The following is an 18,747-nucleotide window of genomic DNA, read 5'->3' as shown; positions in this document are numbered from 1 at the left end:
ATTTTAGCATTAACTTTGCCCGTTGTCACTACTAGAGTAGAGAGAGCATTTTCTATAATGAAAATTATTAAACATATATTACGCAGTAAAATGGGTGATGATTAACTCAACGACTATTTAGTGTCATATATTAAAAAAGAAGTATTTAATTTAATTTTAAATGAAATTATAATGCAACATTATCAGAAAATGTAAAATAGAATACAAAATTTAAAATTTTTATTGCAATATAATAACTTTTTTGAATTTTGTTTATATAATTTTTTGAATTAAGATTAATTCCGCACCTGAAAACAGTTATAGTTATTAGAACATAAAATATCGAAAAGAAAGGAACAAGGACAAGGCATGCAGCTCATCAGCACAAGCAAATCAAGAAAACTGAAAGAAACAAAGAATTTTAAATCTATTCATAACAAGGCTAATCAATTTATATTCCATAATAAATACCGACATAAAACAGAATCAATGTATTTCTTTATAAAACCCAAATAAGTAAATAAAATATGCAAGGAAAAAGTTAGAACGCAAACATTAATAATTCATCATAGCAACATAAGCTCCATCACCAACACACAAGTAGATGCTTGCAGGGTTGTGGTGAAAGAGGCGTGCTGCCGCGTCCACCAAGTAGAAGAAAGATTCCGTGTTTCAACTTGGGCTATCTCATTCAAATGCACAAGTTTATTGATTTTCATACACAGAAACAAAGGAGCAACTGATGTAAAAGAACATTATATAGGAACAAAAAGAACTGGCTTGTGATCACTTATTATATACACAACGCATCCATGGGATGACATGCCGCAAATGAACTCTTTTTTTTTTTTTTACACAAAGAAAAAGCCTTGGTGGAGCATTGGAAGTTAGAAGAACCTTCTCCTGAAGCCTCTGGTTGTTGCCTGATACGATCGCATGAGAAGTCCAGCACCAATTCCAATCCCAATGCACATTCCAAGGCCAATTCCAACACCAACTCTAACACCGGCATTAAACCAAGAAAGCTGGCCATTCTCCTCGGAGTACAAATCTTCTGGATAGTAGCTGTGCCTAATTGCATTTGTTTCTGGATATTCATCACTATCATCCTTATCCTGTAATATAAAATATGATATTTTTAGGTCCATACCACTCCTTGCACATACATCAACCGTAAATAAACAACATGGAAGTGATTAAACTATAAGAAAAAGCTAACAAATTGATATTCTATAAATGTCATAACATGAAAAGAAGTTGATTAAAAGTCGGTTGCTCTCAAATGCTGTTAGTGCTGTCGATGGCTGAAAATGATGATTCATTAGAGGCTACAAAGGTCCCCAATCAAGAATAATCAGCGATCTCCACTCATTGTCATCAAGTTATGTAGAGAAGAACATATAAGGAGATATTAGTTTTAAATTATGACTCACGATAACATTCAGAAACCTACCATTGACAGGTAAGTCGTAATCTTCATCTTCTGAATGTTTCAAAGCCATGGCCCACACATGCAAAAGTAGCCAATGCATGGCAGAGACAAAAACTTCAAGAGCTAAAACGAGATGTTTGGTGAACAAAGAATCAAAACATCAAAGATTTGCAATCATAATTTAACGGCTTAAGCAACATGATTGAACCCCTTTGCTACAATAGCTTCAGTTGATTGTAAATACAGAAGGTACAGGCTCGTACATAATAGTCATTTGGAGCATACTTTCATGAAACAAGGTTGAGTTGGGGCGTGAAACAATACAATAAAATACATATGTATTGCTCGACAAAATTTAGTTAATAACTTTTTACAGCTTGATATGTAATACATAGTTTAGTATAGCTCTCATTTGGTTCAACAAAGTAATCAAATTTTAAATGACCGTACAAGGCCACTAAATTCTGTGCATTAATTTCCCAAGAGCAGAACTTAAACTACAATAGCACATAACTCGTGGATCACCAATCCAGCTGGCATGATCAATACGCAACAACTACAACGATGGCCGTGCATTATATTTTAGCGCTATTAAAACTTTAGAAAGAACCGGTCACTATCATCATCATCATCCTTGTAGCATTTTGGAAATGATCTGAAGTTGGTAGATTTCTTTAGGATGTGTTCTTCTTCACAACAAATATTTGCTTCCTATAGACACAGAGCTTAAAGAATAACAAGTATGGCCAAAGAAGTGTTTCCCAGGAATGACACTTCAATGCTTTGGTAAGTGGGTTAAAAGAAAAGGTTGAGGATAGGTCAATATAATCTTCAAGTAATAGAATGCTTTAATGATTTGCAACTTTCCACTCGAAAGTATTTATAGTTGCCTGGGCAAAAAGAGTAGATCGACACATTGGGTAAAATGAACAATCGATATAAGAGACACTGATATGAGTCGGATATAAACGCCCCAAACAAAGAGGCATTTTAATCCTCCAAAAAATCAAAAGGGTGAGCAAGAAGACACCTATCTTCAAGATAGAAGTTGGACAATCATATACTTAATGCAAAAACATGGATATATAGATTATTTTTTGTTGGAGAAGATCTAAATTGGGGTGTTGGATGCCTGTGCGATTGGTGTTGACTATGATCTCATTAAGAAGACCAAGTTCCTATTGAAGTCTTGAAATTAGTGATTCCTTTAGGCTTGATTATAGTGTTGCCATAGATATTGAAGTGAACTAACGGTGTAGATTCAACAGGGGGCCATTCATTGGTCCACGAAGATCATGAACACATAAATCTTGGTGTTCATTATTGGATAATCAGGACTGGCATTAAACCAATATTTTTTTTAAGAACGCATGAATTACCCCATATTGGGTAGCTTGTAAGGAGCCTAAAAATATTCATCATTACATATGATTGTATTAGTTATACCTTTTAGCAAGCCTAGCAAAAATTCAACTATTGGACAGTTCAAATCTTGTTATTTAACTTTAATCTTTTCAAATTTTAAACATTCCATTATATCAACATAAACCTAATCTTGGGGTTACAGAGATGTCATAAGTTGATTATATGCTTGAGCAATGAGTTGAAATTTTTGCTTGAAGTTCTATGTAATTTTCAAATTCTTAACTTGAATTGCTTCTTGGTAAGCTAAGCACAATAACAACAATAACATCAAGCCTTTATCCCGGAACGTGGGGTCAGTTACATAAATCATTTTTGTCCATTGTGTTTAGTTAAGAGTCAAATTCTCATTTAAATCTAATAAAAAAATGTCATTTCTAATATTTTCTAACCAAGTCTTCTTAGGTTTGCATCTATATTTCTTAACATAAGTCAAATCTAATACATCTACTCTCTTAACTAGCTCATCAAAAGGCCATCGTTTTATCTAACCAAAAGGCGGCTCTCTCTAATCTTACTTTCCACTGGAGCTACTACAACCTTTTCACGTATATGCTCATTTCGTATCATGTCTCTAAAAGTAAAGCCACTCATCCACTTAAACATCCTCATCTCTGCAACACTAAACATGATGCTTCTCTTTTAATGCCCAACATTCTGCATCATAAAACATTGCATGTCTCATCACCATCTTATTGAATTTCCCTTAAGTTTGAGGGAGACTTTCCTATCACACAACAAGCTAAGCACAATAAAATAGTAATTTTAGTTAAATCAAGATAGCCTAAGTCCTAAGATTCACATGAATCCGTCTCCAAGACCAACGATGGGCTATAAGATTGGGTTCCTCTGCATGGCCTTATGGCTTGCATGAGCTAACACAGGTGGTTCCCACATGGATGGTCTCTACATGCGACTATTTGGTTATTTCACTAAGAAGGCAAAAGCTCCACACAAGCCACAGGGAGCTACTATGTTGCCTTGTTGAGACAACACAATGTATCACCTCAATGAGGCCATATCATATATATTTCCTCAGTTGAAGTCATGCATGCCAAACTTTCCTTCATACCCACACTAACTTGATTGTAAACGTCTTCTTAGAAAAAGATTCCTCAAGATAAATTGACATTTTTCTTTGTATATAGGAAGCAAGCAATTGTTGTCAACAATGAATTCTACCAATTTTAGATCTCTTTCTGACACACACAAAGCCTTATCACATGGGGTTAACTTCATGAATTTTCATTTTCTATTTGTTTCTACTGAATGTGGTATGATGCATTCAAACATGCTCTTCGAAAATTATTTTTAACAATTCCTAATAGCATTACCTAAGGTCAATCTATTTTTTCATCAAAATCCTTGGACACTTATTTTATCCATTTGCAAAATTATGCATTTTTTTATATTTGATGTACATGTTAAACCTATTGCAATAATCTTATATTTAATAGATCAAATTGTCTCTACAATATAATCATTCCTTTTTTTTTTCTAGTTTTAACAAGCATCCATCTTAAAATTCTTATTTTCACCTTACTCAAATTAGCTACCAATTAAATTTTTTTATAGCATAATACTTAGAATCATACAACATTGTTGACCTCTAAGCATTAACCAGCACGAACAAAGATGAAAATCCCGTGTACAAACCTATAGCCCGTCGGATCCACATATCCCGCAGAGAACCTCCGCAAAACTTGCAAGAAATCCTGCATACCTCATATACGACGACTCAGTTCGGTTCTCCGGGAATCCTGCCCGAAATCGCGCTAAATTCCTGTAGCTCGGCGCCGTTGCGTCGCTTCTCCGTATTTCCTTCCCAAATATTGTTCCAGCTAGGCGTTCCTCTCATCTTTAAAAGCCGAATGAGATGCTGCTTCCGGCTCCGGCTGAACACCCAATCAAGCTCTCCTCTCCCACTCCCGACGTCTCTATCTCCCGGTCCGATCCAGAAGTCGAACCTCCCTCTTCGATCGAACTCCACACAGCCCGATTCCTCGCTCGTTCGCGAATCCCACACGAAAGCCACGATCCAAATCTTCTGATCTCCCAAGCCGTTCGAGCCCCTCCTTCCTCGATCAAGACCGAGCCGAACCCTTGCTCCTCCCGTCCCTGCCCTGTTCGCAATCCGTCAGCCGAGAGAGAGAGAGAGAGAGAGAGAGAGAGAGAGAGTGTCAGGTTTGGTCGACTACCTCCTCTGACTAAGTAGACCTGGGACCACGATGACCTGGGACCACGATGACCCGGGACGACGGAACCATGGGATCTTGATCGGGCCCATCATTCATTCCCCCACCATCCGCTTTAAGTGTAGGATGGTGCAATTTCTATTTAAATATCAAATCTTCCGAACCAAATTCCAAATCCAAAAATCCAATTTTCAATACCCAAACCTATGCTGCTACTAAATGCCAGATAACACGTATTCTATACGTATCTGATTGACGACTAGCCTTAATCGAAAGTTCTCTCTCGTTATCGGGAGGGGTAATTAACTATAGGGGCTTGCGCCTATAGGAAACCAGAACTCAGATCATAAAGTCCTCACAAAATGAGGGTGAAATCTCTGGGTAGTTTCTTATCTACAAACCCATCTGCCTTCCAAAATTTACCTCGGAACTTATCAGTTAAAACTCCCTCGCCGGATAAAAGAAAAGTGAGTGGAGGCCGGGGCCGAATTTTCGGAGCCCACAAACATAGTTGACCTAATTGAAGCTTTATAAAATTAGCTTTAACACTCCCTAACATCCTTATGCACATAATATTATTGAGGCACATCTCCATCTTGACCATCCAAACAACTTTAAAGGAATATTTTCATCTATATACCCAAACTTATTTTATAATAGATGTATGCAGTTGTCAATTACTGAGTTTCTCTAATTTTGAAAACAAAACCTCTGTCCATGTAAGAATAATATAATTATAGACATTGACAATCTCATTGTTAGCAGAATCTCCTGACATCAAAATTGAACACTTACCTTCTTTAAGCTTGAAAGTATACAGATGCAAGTATGATCAAATAATCAAACTGTAAAAATGAAGCAAGGAATAAAAAATAATAGCATAGTAAATCCCAAGCTACTAAATCAGCTTCAATTTGTTTTGAAGGAAGATGTGGGATTTACACTAACAAACATTTCTTCTTTTTTCAATTGATGGATGGATCAACAAAACAATGCCAACAACCACTCACCAACAATGGATGGATCAACACATTATCAACCAAGAAACAATTGTGAGGTTTAAGAAAGCTCAACTACTCGTGAAGAAATTAGAAATAATTTTTCAGGAATAAGTTTAACCAACATATAACAATTTTTTTGCTTAAATATCAAAGTTTATTAAATATTGGGCTTTTAGACTTCCAAACAATGTAAGCCTCCATAGTGAAATTACAATGCTATATGGAGGACACTCATGATTAAGGAAATATGTGTGAGAATAGATGGTTAAACTTGTCAAAATTTTATGGTTCCATTGTCCAAAATTTTATTGGAAGAATCTTAACATATGGTAAGGTGTTTTAGCTATAAGACTTATAGTGCTAAATTAGATGTAAACTAGATTTTGTCTAATCAAGAGAGCAGCAATGGAAGAAAAATATTCAAAAGAGGAAGAAGATCTACTAATCCCAATCTACTCCATGAGCATTAACCTAGAGATGCAATGAGTCAAAGACCAACCTCTGAATCTAATTCTATCATTCCCTCTATTGAGTAGTTGAACTTTCATGTTGTACTAAATAGTTTTTTTGTTATATTTTTGTGGTTGTACTAGACATTTTGTACTAAACATCTTTATGTTATAAGCTAAACAAGTTATCATGACTTTGATTTAATATTGCTTGCCATTTTTAATATAATATTACCTTAATTTCTATATATTATATTTAAAATTATTATGTCATGTCCACGCCGCACCCGTGTCCTATATTTTTAAAAAATGTCGTGTCCCGTGTCCATGTCGTGTCGTGTCCGTGCATCTTAGGAGGAGACAAACTTTCCTACATATTTAGTGAGCAAAGCTGGTGGGGAAACCATGCTAATTAGGTTTGGAAAGTGAATAAGAGAGAGAGAGAGAGAGAGAGAGGAATACTAATAAAATGAAAGTGAGGAAAAATTATGCACCATGTTTTTTTCTCTTGACTAATAAATACTTATTTTATTTCTGTGCATTTATTGATATAGGTGGATATCACTAAACCACATAAATTCTCGTGTATTATTTTCATGACATATTCAATGCATGTTATTTTTTCTGTTATCATGTGCATCATTGCTTTTGGGCAAGCATTTTCCTCTGCAAAGGCAACATAAGATAATTCAATGTATAGGTAGAATGGACGTGAAAATTATTAAGGTAACATTGTTTCAATCCGTCAAAGCATGAAGGTTTAAATTTGACCCATTCAACTTGTTTTGACGTAGTTTGATTTTTTTTTTTTTTTTTTTTTTTTTTTTTTTTTTTTTTTTTTTTTTTTTTTTTTTTTTTGAGAAGATGCTAAGAGCAATTTTTATTAAGAAAAACTAAATTACAACCAACTAAGTGATAGCTATTCTATCACTTTCCTCCATTAACAAAGAAATAAAATTAGGAGGAATATTATTACAAGTAATATCATCCCAAAAAAACTAAAGAAAGAGCATGGTTAGCACAACAATCAGCTAACTTATTATAATCTCTACTAACCAAATGAAATAATACTTGATTAAAATCTTTAAGAAAAGATAAATCTTCTTCATTCAAGTACTCTTCCTTGACTTCTTATTTATTCACCAAGTCTTGGACATATTTGATCACATTATAATTATCTCCTTCTATGATAATACCTTTAGCCTCAGACATCCATTCATGAAGAAAACTCTTCAATGATAAAATAGAGAACAATTCCAATTGTGACTTATCCCAATGCAAACAAGAAGAGCCAAAGGCACATAAAAATCTTCCTCTATGATCTCTAATGACGCCACCAACACCTGCTTTAAATGAGCTTAACAACGAAGCATCATCATTTAGCTTTATCCATTCAGGAGGAGGATACCAAAAATGAGACAGCTTAGAAAGCTGATTAGTACCCCGGTGATCCGAATATAGATTAAGCTTAAAAGAAGACATTGCAAAGCAAACCGAATTGCCTGCCACCATTGTTGTGCTATCTTCTTTTCCACCATGATTAAAAATATTCCTGCTTTTCCAAGGAAAAACGCATAGCAATACAAATTTCCCAAGAACGGAATGGTATTAGATAGATTAAGCAAATTCCGGTAGCAATCCTCCATACTGTTGCTTATAGGAACATTAAATCCCCAACTGCTTAGTGGATTCAATACTTTCAAAAGAAATGAACATTCGAATGCAATATGAGCTGTATTTTCTATGGAATTGCATCCTCTCGGGCACTCATTGAAATCAACAATCTTCCATAAAATAGAAAGCCGTTTGTTAGAATTGCATTAATATTCAATCTCCACCACAATAGTTCCACTCAAGGTAGTAGATTAAGTTTTTTAATCCATTTCCAATTACTATCTTCTTCAACAAAAGCACAATCTTTTTCCATAATTAGAGCAGATATAGGTTTACCTGAACATTTGAATTGCAGCTCCATTTAGTCTTCATTCAAGTCAGGAATAATAGGGGCGGTGACAATTAAATCTACTAAATGTTGACCAAAGAATTCTTTCAACTTTGAAATATTCCATTCACCTTCATAAATAAAGCCTTTATGTAGTTCGGTTTCATGATCCAAGCTTACAACAAAGGTAGACCATCTATCTATGCTTTTGCCTAATATCCAAACGTCTTCAACTGTATTGAAGCTAAAGCCATTTGAGACTTTCCATCTAATAATATGTTGCAAGAAGCTAGCACCATTTAACAAAATCTTCCATGTCGGAGAAACAGGGCTTTTTTTCTCATAATTCCAAATGTTTTTTACCATATTTTGCAATTAAGGATCTATTTAGGAGAGAAGAAGGCTTAGTTACAAAATTCCAAGCAAATTTAGCCCTTAGAGGACCAACTCTATGAGCTGCTAAAATTACTTTTTGACCTCCAAATTTTTTGGATCTATATAAAAGATCCCAAGAGGCATAGTGAAGACCCATACTACCACCTTGCTTTTGCAATAAGATCCCAAGAGGCATAGTGAAGATAGATTTTTTGGATCTACTTGACGTAGTTTGATATGGGTCATCTTTTGTTAATATATATATACCCTCATTTTAAATTCCACAAAAAGGTGAAAAATCATATAATCAATAAAAGGGTGATTAGTGAATCCTTGACTTGATTAATCAAAAACCCATATGTCGAGAGGTCAAAACTGAATGAGTGATTGTTCATGTCCCATGGCTAGGCAAGCTGTTAGACTTAGTTCCACTCTTTTTATTATCAAATGCATCATGAGCAATGGCATAAATTAGTCTTTACAAGATGTTATCACCCATTAGAAATAAAGAATTAAGCAACAATATGCACATATTTTAGAAAAATTTTACATAAATCCTTATATCTTACTTTTTGTCAACCACTTGAGCTTTTCTACCATTTTTAAATAATTTTTATCAACAAAAGTAATAATTCACCTTTAACTTATAAACTACATGAGGTCAAGCCATAGTTGTCAATGGCGCAAAATAGCGCGCGTCATGGCGCACGACATGGCGCGACGCACTTACGGCGTCATGTTCATGGCAAGGCGCATGTGTTTAAAATAGCGCGCGCTATTTGCGCCACATGTGAGCCATGGCGCATGGCGCACAGCGCAAAATAGCTCACCAAATTGTTTTTAATTTTCATTATACTTATGAATATTTTTTACAAGAATTTAGAACTTAACAGGTATAATTCTTATTGATTGCAACTTGAAGTGTTTCACTAAAAACTATGGTTTAGAGGCGTCCACCTCCTAAAATTAAAAAAAAAAATGCTCGGTACCGCTAGGTACATGCTCGGTACCACTAGGTGCATGCTCGGTACCGCTATGTGCATACTCGGTACCGCTCTGTGCATGCTCGGTACCGCTATGTGCATGCTCGGTACAGCTATGTGCATGCTCGATACCACTATGTGTATGCTCGGTATCGCTACGTGCATGCTCGGTACCACTATGTGCATGTTCGGTACCGCTATGTACATGCTCGGTACCGCTAGGTATTTTTCCATACAAACGACTTACGAACTATAAAAATAAGCATAACTTCAAAATAATCATCTTTCCATACAGGTCGAACCCCGTCAGGAGGCAGCGCCCCCTTGGACCCCCGACAACCCGGCATATTGTTGTATTCATCATCTTTAGTAATAGTTGTTAGTGTTAGTCTGCTTCTTCATGAGTGCATGCTTTGTATAAGTTTTCTTCATGAGTGCATGCTTTGATTAGGAGACATTGGACTCTATAGGAGAGGAGGAAGGGGTGAGGACTTTAAATGTGAATTCTTGTCTCTTGGATAGCTTGTCTTTCATTTTTAATAATATTTCATATTCATGCTTATTATTTTATAATTCTTATATAGTTTGCGTCATGTTCAAAATGGCGCGCGCTGCGCCGTGCGCTATGCGCCATAGCTCCAAAGGGACCTTTGCGCCATGGTGTGCCATTCGCCGTTAACAGGTATGGGTCAAGCAAACAACATAACTTGATAAAAATAAAAACCTTTTCTTTTCATTAATAAAAATATTACTTCATTCGCTTCAGAATCTAGACTTCTAACTTGATAAACCCAACAATGATTTTATGTTCCACAAATATAAGTGCATCCAACCAATCAAGAGAAATTGGAGTTCTAATGCAACATTTATAAATCATGAATTTTAATTCATCAAGGATTTTCAACCACATCCAACCATATGAACCCCATATATTTTTCACTATCTTTAATATGTGCAAATCTCACTTCTTCAATATAATCATTCCACGCTTATGATTTCTGATTGTACCAAACAAATATCTTAATATTGTTATTAATAATAATACACAAACATCTTATTTTTTTAATTTTTACAACACAAAATTTAACCATCACTTAACACACAAAATAATACAGCAAAACCAACTTGATAAATTTTAACTCTCAATGATTCCTCCCACTCAAATAGATCCAATTTTTAAATGGCAAATACCAAGAAAAAAATCATCCTAATTTGAAATTTTAAAGATCATACATACTAAATAATGTGTCTCAATTAAAGATTCTAAAAAGGATAGACTTAACCGAATACACCAAATAACATAACCCACCAAAAAAAATTTTGGAAAGGGTGACAATAATATAAATTTCAGTCAAATAACATCCATACACAATACTATTTATTTTCTTTATGTAGCATGAACTATGATATTTACTTGCATGTCATTGTTTACATTCTATGTTCTTGCAAATTAAAATAGCTCAAGTGCACTTCTGCATGAGTTGCTATGCATGCATATGTTATTACTGGTGCACATTACAATATTAACCATATGTATTTTACTTTCAATGTTGTTGTAAATGCAATATTACATGCATATTTAAGCATTTATTACTATGTATGCATATGTTATTATGGATATGCACATTCAGGTCTTAAGCATAAGGTGGCACTTTCATGTCCATATCCTATTTTCATGTTTAATGATCAAGAAAACTGATACTAACATTATGTTTATAATGTGTGAACATGTAACTATTTGCTTCTTTGTAGTGACATTGTGTAGGAAAGTCAACAATTTGATCTATATATATATATATATATATATATGCATTATGCTTTCTGAATGTGCACGTGTTTGACATGTCTATGCATATGAATTTCTATTTGTACATTCATCCATTTGGCATGTGCATGGTGGCCTGTATGAGAGGCCGCTATATGTATATCTAATATATTGACATGTCTATGCATATGAATTTCTATTTGTACATTCATCCATTTGGCATGTGCATGGTGGCCTGTATGAGAGGCCGCTATATGTATATCTAATATATTGAAAACTGTGACCCCACTGCACTATATCCTACAGACTACAATCTTTTAACTTATGTCATCCTTATATTTATATATATTAAAAGCAATCAAATTGTCGATACTATTATTAAAAGGAAAGCGTAATTACAAACTAAAAACAATTTGATTCCTCCCTTAAAAGTTTAGCAAACAAAGGAGGAACATTATTTGAAGATAAATCATCCCAAAAGAAATCCCTAAGAATAGCATAGTTAGCACAAAAATTCGCTAACTTATTACATCTTCTATTCACCCAATTAAAGAAAATAAATTTATGATCCTTGACAAATAACAGTTCATCTCTCCATTTACCTCCCAATTTCTGTAAAAGCTTGATGACATTGTAGTTGTCACCTTCAACAATGATACCTTGATGATATAGCATCCAATCATTCATGATTTCCTCTATAACTTTAACCGCCATGAGTTCTAGATTAGATATATCACAAAGAATGCATGATTTACCATAGCCCAATAAAAATCTTCCTTTTGTTGTCCCGAACTACCCCTCCAATACCAGCCTTATATGATTGTAACAAAGAAGCATCTACATTGATCTTAATCCAGTTGGGAGGAGGAGGATACCAACGATCCGACAGTCTAAAAGACTGATTAGTACCCCAGTGTCTCAATCTTCCATCCTTCATATAACAAATGGAAGCACAACTTACAGCATTCAATGTTGTTGTAAATGCAATATTACATGCATATTTAAGCACTTATTACTATGTATCCATATGTTATTATGGATATGCACATTCAGGTCTTAAGCATATGTAAGGTGGCACTTTCATGCCCATATCCTATTTTCATGTTTAATGATCAAGAAAACTGATACTAACATTAGGTTTATAAGTGTGAACATGTAACTATTTGCTTCTTTGTAGTGAAATTGTGTAGGAAAGTCAACAATTTGATCTATATATATATATATGCATTATGCTTTCTGCATGTGCACGTGTTTGACATGCCTATGCATATGAATTTCTATTTGTACATTCATGCATTTGGCATGTGCATGTTGGCCTGTATGAGAGGCCGCTATATGTATATCTAATATATTGAAAACTGTGACCCCACTGCACTATATCCTACAGACTACAATCTTTTAACTTATGTCATCCTTATATATATATATATTAAAAGCAATCAAATTGCTGATACCATTATTAAAAGGAAAGCCTAATTTCAAACTAAAAACAATTTGATTCCTCCTTTAAAAGTTTAGCAAACAAAGGAGGAACATTATTTGAAGATAAATCATCCCAAAAGAAATCCCTAAGAATAGCATAGTTAGCACAAAAATTCGCTAACTTATTACATCTTCTATTCACCCAATTAAAGAAAATAAATTTATGATCCTTGACAAATAACAGTTCATCTCTCCATTTACCTCCCAATTTCTGTAAAAGCTTGATGACATTGTAGTTGTCACCTTCAACAATGATACCTTGATAATATAGCATACAATCATTCATGATTTCCTCTATAACTTTAACCGCCATGAGTTCTAGATTAGATATATCCCAAAGAATGCATGATTTACCATAGCCCAATAAAAATCTTCCTTTGTTGTCCCGAACTACCCCTCCAATACCAGCCTTATATGATTGTAACAAAGAAGCATCTACATTAATCTTAATCCAGTTGGGAGGAGGAGGATACCAACAATCCGACAGTCTAGAAGACTGATTAGTACCCCAGTGTCCCAATCTTCCATCCTTCATATAACAAATGGAAGCACAACTTACAGCATTTGAAGCTATGAACATAAACTATCTTCCTTTCCGTCATGTACTAGTTTGTTCCTTGATCTCCATGTTAGATAAACAGCATTACAATAAATATTGATGAGGAAACCATGAATTTTACTATACTTCTCCATCCATCTCCGGCAATCTTGAAAGAATTCAAAAAACTGGAATCCAAATCCCCATATGTTAATGTAACCAAAAACATCCTTCAATTTTCCACATTTAACCGTCAAATGATCAATATCCTCTGTTATACCGCATCCCCTAGGACATCCAAATAAGCTTTGAATTCTTCTCTGATATAAAAAATAGAAAGTTGGAATAGCATTATTAAAGACCCGCCACCAGAATACCTCCACTTTAGAGCTTAATTTGATTATTTTTAAGCATTTCCAATACCAACATTCCACATTCTCCATTACAGAAGCCTTATAAACCAGAGAAGAAATTGAATAACCTGAATTTTGATGAATGAGCTCCAGATTATCTTCTTCTTGATCTCTTTGAATCTCCAACCTTTGAATAAGTCTGATAATCTCCTCTCCAAATAAAGTTTGTAATTTCAGATAGTTCCATTCACCGTTGAAAATTATATTGTCTACTGTATGGTTTTCAGATTTTGGAACCGAAACATATGTAAGCCATTTGTTTAAACTTTTATCTAGGATCCATATATCTTCCAAGATATCAATGGAATAGTCGTTAACCACTCTCCACTTAACTACAGATTCCAAAGCTTTCTTACAAAAAAACAAGATTTTGCAAGTGGATGTTGCTCCTCTCCCATAACCAATTTGGCCACCATATGAGCCATATTTTGTTTTAAAAAATTTTACAGCATGGAACATTTGTCTTGAATTACCTTCCAAGCCAAATTTGCTCTCAAAGGTCCCACAACACTCACACACGAACAAAGACCTCTTCCTCCATCTTTAATTGGTTTACATAGATCATTCCAGCTAACATAGTGCAGACCCGACTTCCCATCTTGTTTATTCCAGATAAAATCCCTAATCAATTTATCTAATTCTTTTAGAATTCTTTCCGGGATTAAAGAAAAAGAGCAATAAAATAAAGGAATAGATAGCAAAACCGTTCTTATCAACATGAATTTTCCTGCCAGAGACAAAAGTTTGCTTCCCCATACTCCAATTACCTTTAAAGCTTTCTCAATTAAGAAATATAAATCAGCAGCAACTAACCTTCTTAGTGCTATCTTAACACCAAGATACGTGAACTCCTTCACCACCATAAACCTCATGATCCGTTCAATTGATTTCCTTGTTCTCTTTTTAACATGCTTGCCAAACAAAATTGCTGATTTTTCCACATTAATGTTTTGACCTGTCCAGCTGCAGAAGTCTGATAATAAAACTTTAATCTCCTTCACTTTACTGACTTTAGCATGAGAAAAAATTAAGATGTCGTCTGCATATAAAAGATGAGTAATCTTTGGCACATTACTACCCATTTTTATACCCAATGATTCTTCTTTCTGTATCAGCCCATTAGCAAGCAGCTGAGAGCATAGAATGAACAAAAAAGGAGAAAGTGGACATCCTTAACGGAATCCACTCTTTGCATGAATCTAGTTCGAAATTTTGTCATTAATAATCAAAGAAAATTTAGGATTTTCTACGCACTCCATAATCCATAAAGAAAACTTGTCAGGAAATCCAAAATATTCCAATACTTGTCTTAAGGTCTTCCAACACATGCTATCATATGCTTGTTCTAAATCAACTTTAAATGAAACAAGTCCTTTTGAAGACTTAGAAGTCCTTAACTTTTGAAAAACCTCTTGAGCCACAAGAATATGATCTCCTAAAGATCTTCCACTGACAAAAGTAGCTTGCTCCACTGAAACTAACTTTGGAACCAAAAGCTTCATCCTGTTTAACAATATTCTAGCCAAAATTTTGTAAACAGATTTACACAAGCTAATAGGCCTGTATTGGCCCGGTACAGCAGGATTTAAAATCTTAGGAATAAGTACAAGTAAAGTTTCTTTCAAGTCCATATTCATCTTTCCTGATTGGAAAAAATGGTTGATGGCATTCCAGCAATCAATTTTAATAATGCTCCAATACGTTTTAAGAAATGAGTATGAAATTCCGTCATTACCTGGTTAAACACTTTCTCCAACTTGGTTCACATCGGTTTCCAACTCTTCCATAAATAGCTCTTTAATCAACAATTCTCTAACATTTTCATCAAGTGAACAATTGGGAATCGGCCAACCAATTAGATAACTCTTCCATTACTTCCATTTTCCATTGAAGAAACTTAGAAAGCCTTCAGAGATTATATTAGAGTCTTCAACTACCGAACCATTAGCATCTTTTATTTTAAAAATCCAATTTGAATTTTTTTCTGGCCGAAGCATAGGAATGAAAGAACTTTGAGTTTGCATCTCCCTCGGTCATCCATTTTACCTTGGCTCTCTACTTCCACAAAGTATTCAATTGAGCCAAAACAGAATTTAACTCACTAATATAAGATCAAAGAAGTGAGATATCTTCCCTTGACAGCCATCCGACTTCTGATTCCTTTGATTGCAACTCCAAAATTTTGGTTTTAAGAGACTCTTTTGTTGATCATATTCCTTGTGTTTAGCTTTGCTCCAATAAAAAAGAGCTTTCAATGATCTACGAAATTTATAATTGAGAGTCTCTGCATAGTTTCCACCAGTCTTTTTATTCCAAGATGCTCTCACTACCCCAACGGATGCAGATAAGAAGCCCAGACCTCCTCAAATCTGATAATTAGGAATGCACCAAAAAGTTCACTTTACTTCGTTTAATTCCAAAAGTCAGTTTTTCTTGAAAGATAGACACTTCATTTACAGCTCAACAATTGTTCTGAAGTTACTTTTTAGCCAGCATGTCAAACTCATATCCTTCATATGAATTTTCTTAACTGTGCCACAAGTTTTACAAACCTCCGTTGAAACATGATGACTAAGGAGTAGATCTAATGACGTCTCAGTAGGAGTAACTAGAATGCATTATCAATATTTAAAAAAAAATCAACATGAATTTGATTGTCAAATCAACATTCAAAACATTAAAAAAAGAGAGAAATTCAATTAATTGCACAAATTCTTTGATGAGCGTCTCTTTCAAAAACCCTTAATCATAATACAAAAATAATCCAAAGTGATTGTTTAGTACTTCAAGCTAGGAGTTTGTGCAACTGTCTAAACAGATAGCATTCATCACAAAATTGATCCAGTTCTGACACTCAAATAGTAGAATAACAGATTTCAAGCATAAAATCAATATTCAGCTGTATTAACATAAAACTTTGTTCATCTTTAGTTTAACACAACAACAACAACAAGCCTTTATCCCACTATGCGGACTCCGCAACATGAATCATTTCTCTCAATTGTGATCTATAAAGCGTCTCATCTTTAGCATAATAAGCACAGTTTTATTTTAATGATTTTGACAGCTACCTACGTGAAATTTGTTGGACACAAGAGTTAATGAAGTGTCATACACTTCCATGTTGACCGCCTCTCTAAAAATTCACTGAATGTTCTTATTTCAGCTCGTCTTAAATTTTAAAAGTAAAGTCGGCTTCTATGAATATGAGCATTTCCATGCCATTTTTTTCTAGAAAAATCAAACAACTTAAACCAAAATAAGGATAAAAAGGCACATTAGAGCAACATTTAAATAAAAGTAATAAATAAATCAGCATCTGAAGTACTTCTGATGCACCTCATACTTAAAATGCGGAATTTACATGCACACGGCATCATTTTTATTTATTTATATATCTAATGCGAAAGTTTTTATATCTATTTACAATACACTTTAATCTCTTAAACACCAAAATATATAAATGAAAAGACTTATTTCACTTTAAAAAATTAATATAAGTGATATTTTTTATATGATTTAAATATTTACGTATTAGATATTAAAATTGTCAATACATGAAGTGGTAAGTAAATCCCCGTTGAAAAAATTTAGAATGAGATTCTAAATTAACAAGAACTAAACTCAGTTTTAGAAATAAACAATTCTTACTGATAAGGAGCTCCTATTGCACGAAAATACATCTCTACACCTCACTGGATTATAGCTAGCCTCTTTGTCTTCCGGAATAGCGTCCAAAGCTCCTGTTCTTGCTACCTTCTTTATCTGACCAAGCTGAATCGTCTGCGTAAGGATCGAAGGGGAACCCGCAAAGCATCCAGCAACATAAACCTCTATTGAAGGAGATGAAATTCCGAACTTCGGCTGTACAAAGGCCGACGACGCGATCGAAGCCCCAGGGAAGCAGTTCATTCTCCATCTGGCTTTTGGGTCATAGCAAGATTCACTGTGTCCTTCGAAGCTAATGGTCCTAATCATCCCCGGCGCCTCCATATTCTCTAAAGAACCGCAGAGAATGAGGTTCCCGTCTCCGTCGCAAACTTCAAATTCGACGGAGCCAGAAAGCCGGACGCCATCGGTGCTGAGGTAAGTGACCTCTCCGGCGCTGCAGTCGAGGCGGTCTCGGCGGAGGGCGAGGGACGTTGGCTCGCAAGAGGGGATACGGGAACCATTGATTTCAAGGGCGACCCCGATATCACGTCGGAGATGGGAAAGCATGAGATTCGGTGGTACGGCGTCGGCAGCGCAAGGGAAGATGCGAACGTAGAATAGGCGAATTTCGAGCCAGGATGAGGGACTGGGAGTAGCAGCGCTGCCAGCATGGAGGCGGTAGTCAGTCCTCGGCAACTTCGCCTTCTCCTGAGGCGCTGCGCGAGTATCCATAGTCGCCAGCTAAAAGAAACGTGATGATATTTAGGGTTCCGGCGATACCGATGGCATCAGCCAATGTTCCGATTCTGATCGAGGAAGAGTTCGAGCATGATTTCACGTGATCTGGGAGTACAAGGGTTTCATCGGAAACTACAGTATATAAATACTACAAAATTTTTTAAGCACATAAAGTTTTTTTTAATTTAAATTTTATTTTTTAAAAATTGAGAAAAAATATTTAATTACATGACTTCTTGCCTATATTCATTTATGTTTTTCTAATTCTAAATTATTGAAGTAATAAACAATCATAAAAATTATTTAATCATTATTACAGAATGTGTTAATTTAAAATTATATATATATATATATAGGGATTTTTACATACATATCACTTAAA

The 18,747-nt window shown here is 34.8% G+C and overlaps 1 protein-coding gene across 1 annotated transcript; it reads right to left on the bottom strand.

Moving 5' to 3' along the window:
• Positions 1-407: 407 nt before the first annotated feature.
• On the bottom strand, positions 408-18,476 carry LOC110105093 (uncharacterized protein At1g01500). The gene is made up of 2 exons (XM_020834460.2): positions 17,628-18,476; positions 408-1,094 (listed from the first exon to the last, which is right to left on the bottom strand). The coding sequence occupies exons 1-2, from the start codon at positions 18,357-18,359 to the stop codon at positions 867-869; spliced, it is 960 nt and encodes a 319-aa protein (XP_020690119.1). The 5' UTR covers positions 18,360-18,476; the 3' UTR covers positions 408-866.
• Between the last annotated feature and the right edge of the window lie 271 nt (positions 18,477-18,747).

This window comes from Dendrobium catenatum, unplaced genomic scaffold (genome assembly GCF_001605985.2).
Source record: "Dendrobium catenatum unplaced genomic scaffold, ASM160598v2 fragScaff_scaffold_1024, whole genome shotgun sequence".
Taxonomy (NCBI): Eukaryota; Viridiplantae; Streptophyta; class Magnoliopsida; order Asparagales; family Orchidaceae; genus Dendrobium; species Dendrobium catenatum.
Note: the sequence above shows the minus strand (reverse complement) of the source record. Positions and strands in the feature narration are given on the sequence as shown.